We start from the raw sequence: 5017 nt of genomic DNA, 5'->3' as shown, positions 1-5017 counted from the left end.
CATTTCGTCAGATGCTACCACTCCGAATAAAGATTATAATTTAATGGGGTTTGAGACGGTACAGCAAAATGATCTTGAAACCGTAAGTAAAACATTTATATATATATATATCAAAAAATCATTTATTAGGTCGATTTATTTTTAATGCATAATATGAATATATGAAGAAAAACACATTTATCAGTCCTGGTGGTGAAATACCATCAACGTTCAATTCCCCATTGTTAATTGGCGATTGTAAAACTATTTTCGATATGGTACGACAAATTATAAATATTTGCATCATTAAATTACGTTTATATAAAGCATTTTGAAGCTAAAATGATATACTGTAATTTTTGTACATAGAAATAATAGATATTTTGGAAATGTTTTGTAGCCTAAATCTAAAAGTGGGTGCACGTCGAAAGAAGCCATGAACGAAGAACTGGTTATTTATTGTGTTTTGCACAAGTTTGGAAAAGCTTATTGAGAGAGCTTTCGGTGTGTCCTGTTTTTGCGGAAAGCCTCTGAAATATATTCAAAGAATGAGTGGCACTGCTACAATTTTTAAATGGAATTGCGAATACGGAAAGGGGTGAAACCACAAAAAGGTAGTAAACTTTGATTTGAAATCTCGATACGTGTGAACTTTGATTTAGTTCACTAAAAATTACGTCTTAAATTATTAGGGACAATGGCATAGCCAAAACGAAATAAATGGTGTATATGCCGGAGATTTGAAATTTGCAAGTGCAATATTGTTGGAAAGAAACGAGTTTGCCAAAGTTTTAAAGTTAGCTAAGCACTGCAATTTGCAAATAATGTCAGAAGTGTCATTTTATAGGTATAACAAATAGATTATTTTAAAAGAAAATATCATATAAATATATAAAAAAATTGCACTATTTGTAGGTATCAGAAAATATTCATGCAACCAGCCATTCTAAAGTATTGGCAAACGATGCAAAAAAAAACATTTTTTATAACTTATCGAATAGTGAGATTTCCTTAGCTGCAGACGGAAGGAAGGATTCCCCCGGACACAGTGCCCAATATTACACTTATGTGTACTCGGATGTAAATACACGAAAAATTATTTCTATAAATTTTATTGATGTGCGAGAGGCCACTGGGAAAAGGTCCGGAATGGAAATCATCGGATTTAGAAAAGGAGCGAAAGAAATAGTTACTTTAACTAAAAAACGCAACATAAAGGTGGTGGAACTGATCACCAATGCCCTTTCCCAAATAATCAAAGAAATGATTATGTTATTCTTTTCTGACGGATTGTTATACCTTATATAAAATAGTATACACCTAACAGAGATTTCAAAGATGCCATACATCAGCTGGATGTTTGGCATATGGGAAAAAATATATTTAAAAAATGTTTGGAGGTAATTTTCAAATATTCAATTTAAGACAAATAGTGCGTGCATTGAAAAATTCTTACAATTTTTGTAAATTAATTAGTTTTGCTATTGAAGGGAGGCGTATTTATACCTCGACATATACGAAGTCGAGTCAGTTAGCCCGTGCCTCAACCAACCCGCCATATTTAACCAATTGTCTAATGATTTATTTAAGATAAATCTTATCTAATTATCTTTTAGGCATCAAAATTGAGAGGTTGCAGAGACCTAGCTCTTTGGGCTTCCGCTATAAGGAACCATTTTTGGTTTTGTTCAAAATCTTGCGATGGTGATTTAGACAGACTTGAGGTTTAAAATTTGTCTAGTAATTTCTATTATTATCGTTATTTATATACTTTTTAAATTTTTATAACAAGGGATTATGGCAAAGTTGTCTAAACCACGTTAAAGATTACCATGAGTGGGCAACGGATTTTGGTGCAGGGCTCTGTTGTAAGCACGAGCTTCTGGTACCAGAGGAATATATTAGGGGGGAAAATGGCTAGATCCGGATTGTCCGCCTTATAGAGTGTTGTCGTCTGAAACCCTGCAACGTCACCATTGTAATTTGCCTATTGATAAAAAACGGTAACTGCCATGGCGGCCACTATTAACACTACAGATGTGTCGTTACAAGTTTTCAAAATCGTATCAGACGACAACACTCTTTAAGGCATTGGAAAAAATTGTAACGTCACCATATTTATTTAGAAATTTGCCATTTTATTTAAACTTCAGGTAAGCAGCGGCTAATCACATGCTTCCTGTGTCCACATTTGAAACGCCAATGATTTCAACATTTTTATATAATTATAATTTCAACTCTTACAGGCATACCGGTTGGGTTTAGTCATTCAACAACTTAATTTTAGCATATGCTCCAAAACGAAATGCTTATACGTACGTTTTTAGTTACTATTCTTATGCTAATTTATTTCCAAAACAACGTAAATATCTACAAAAATCTTAAAAGAGATACGTGCTTTTGGAAATAAGGTTGTTGTTTTCTTAAATTTCTTCTTTTTTTTCAAACAGTTACGCTGCTTGTTAGCAGCCATAGATCACAATGCGCATGCTGGTCGAAAACCAGCTTTGAAACCCAACGGCGAACGGAGGTAAAATTATAAAAATCAAAATAATAGTAACCATTCATTTATTAATTTTGTTGTAGATTTAGGTTCTTTCATTCTAAAAAAAACATGGAGTGTTGGTACCATTTATGGACCCAAGACGTATCACTATATTCCTATTCTAATGGAAGAAATATTGAATACAAGGCAAACGTTTGAGGTATATATCTTAACCGTTTAGACCCGTTTAATAATTATCTTAAAGCAATATTTCGGCCTATAAATACAGGTTTTCACAAAATAAATCTGCCCTGGAATGACCCAATAATTTTTATTTATTTAATTATAATTTTATAAATTGTATAGATCAATAAAGGTTATTTGATTTTATTTTTGTAGGGAAATATGCTACAACCCACAACATTCTCAAGCGACGATCCACGCAATATAAGCAAAACAATCTCGTTGAAAGAGATGCCATCCAAAGGGACGTTATTGAATAATCATATATCAGGATTCAATGACATTAAACCAATGTAAAGGTTGTTTGTAACCAAGATCAAAATGCAAATAAATTTGTAAACAACATACGATGCTTTAATACACATTATTTAGAATTATTACAAATTTTAAAATTTCAATTCGAGATCATTGGCTAATGTGAAGTTCCCCCAAGACAAAACCCTTATATTCTTCACCTTCCGGTTTTGGATATATTTCTCGAATTTTCAACACGCAACATGATGGGATTACAATTTTATTTCCTCTTCCCATCACACCAAACTCCATAAGCGTATAGTTTATGTACGCATGATGCCTTAGAAAAATTAATTTTACAAATATCATTTTCTTTTAGCCAGTCATAGAAATTTATCTGAATATTTTATAGTATGGGCTTCCCTGAAATTTTTATTCGATGGTTCGGCACCATTTCTAGTGGCGGCTTCTTTTCTCAGTCTCATACCCATACGAATTGCAAATGCATTTAGACAATGAAGCCTAAACATAGCTCGTGTCGTAGCACACGGAACTTGCCAATAACATACATTTTCAATTGCAGTTTGCATTGGCCTGCAGTTCGAGCAAACGCACCATTGTTCCGGATTTGCTGTTTCGTCGGGTTCTCCCAGAACACCGGCCTCTTTTGGTTCACCACCAAAATTCGTACTCTCCTTGTTTTCTGAAATTTCAATGAATTTTTTTCAATTTAAATAAACTCCCATTCAGAAAGAAAAAATCTTTAATTTACCCAAATCTCGTAGTAAAGAAAACATTTCTGGAATTCTTTTTGATAGTTCTACTATCCATCTGACCATGGTTTCTTTGGATTGCGAGTTTGTATATTCCTGTGGTATCAAACGTTTAATAAATCATTATAAATATAGCATACGTATTTATGTAGCGGCTGTTCAAATATTGTTATTTCTTTAAACCCCGGCCCCTTGCACCACATAGGTGTAGCTAGAGGGGGACACGGTGCATTCGACCCCCACACGTATGCTTGGATGAACATTTTATTTATTTTTAAAATAGTGTCCCCCTGCCCCGAAATAAAAGTTTGGCTACGTTACTGGTAATACAGAGTAACAATTGTAAAGACCCCACCCTGATAAATTACGTAACAATTTGGAACTACCTCTATTATAATGTATACCATTAAGCTTCTTATATTTCTAACGTAATTTGTGAACAGCCCCATATTATTTCTACATCGTACTTCTATTTCCATGTCATGTTCGGCCATTAGTTTTGACACCATTTGCTCTTGTGGATCAACGGGCCCAGTGCTCTTGGCCACTGGACGACGCTTTCGTGGCGGTAGTTCTCGTGAGCCACCAGAAGTTTCCTTTCTTTTATAACTTGTACCAACATTCCCTTCCTTCGGGTTTTTGTTTTTCAAAGAATTTTTATTGGATTTTATACGTATTTTTTCTAATTCTTTAAAAATGTCTATTTCGTCTTCCGAAATGTTCGAATCTTCAGATAGTCCATTCAAATCCTTAAAAATTACATTGCGTTAGTAAAATTTCAAATATTTATTATAAATATAACCATAAGTAAAACAATAAAAATTAGTATGGTAATTAGACAAAATTATCGCCTATATTATTTTCAGAATTATCGCGCAATCATGGCACGGAGCTGCCGAGTGTAAGTCCCACGAGTCCACATGATAATTGTCCCCGTAGGACGGTCTCGTCTCGGGCTCGCGGTTCTATACGTTTTTTGGACAAAGACTCATCAGTCCATGCAACTCTGTCAAGGGCAAATATAAACTAATAAGTTCGATTGTGAGTAAAATTAAAAGCTGGGCGAGAGTGCCAGTGTCGAAAAAGATCCGGTGATAATATTACCTTTAAAACAATAGGAAGTGTCATACTTATTTTTTATTGCTACATATGACACTACCAGAAAGGTTTCGTTATGCATAAAGTAGTATCGCACCGTAGCTTTGGGATATGGTTGCCGGTTTGAAGGGGTTTTTGTCTATAGAGTAGTCTCAGTGCTACGTCACTCAACATCAGCCATACTTTTTCCTATAGAGAAAAAACG

The 5017-nt window shown here is 34.2% G+C and overlaps 1 protein-coding gene across 1 annotated transcript; it reads left to right on the top strand.

The window, feature by feature from the left end:
• The first annotated feature begins 803 nt into the window (after positions 1-803).
• Positions 804-2995, top strand: LOC149943214 (uncharacterized). Its single transcript, XM_090179589.1, has 8 exons — positions 804-826; positions 895-930; positions 981-1059; positions 1596-1703; positions 2226-2294; positions 2430-2509; positions 2566-2684; positions 2864-2995. The coding sequence occupies exons 1-7, from the start codon at positions 804-806 to the stop codon at positions 2681-2683; spliced, it is 513 nt and encodes a 170-aa protein (XP_090035715.1). The 3' UTR covers position 2684; positions 2864-2995.
• The last annotated feature ends 2022 nt before the right edge of the window (positions 2996-5017 follow it).

The sequence above is a fragment of the Leiobunum rupestre genome, chromosome 6, assembly GCF_980474605.1.
Source record: "Leiobunum rupestre chromosome 6, qqLeiRupe1.1.hap1, whole genome shotgun sequence".
In the NCBI taxonomy this organism is placed as follows: domain Eukaryota; kingdom Metazoa; phylum Arthropoda; class Arachnida; order Opiliones; family Sclerosomatidae; genus Leiobunum; species Leiobunum rupestre.
The sequence above is the reverse complement of the archived record's forward strand: the minus strand, read 5'-3'. Positions and strand labels throughout refer to the sequence as shown.

What these genes read in the sequence shown, in the direction of transcription:
- LOC149943214 (XM_090179589.1), top strand. Translation starts at nt 804, where the DNA reads ATGTCAGAAGTGTCATTTTATAG. An exon ending in TCAGAAGTGTCATTTTATAG is followed by an intron (nt 827 to 894) that starts GTATAACAAATA and finishes CACTATTTGTAG; the next exon opens with GTATCAGAAAATATTCATGC. An exon ending in GTGATTTAGACAGACTTGAG is followed by an intron (nt 1,704 to 2,225) that starts GTTTAAAATTTG and finishes CAACTCTTACAG; the next exon opens with GCATACCGGTTGGGTTTAGT.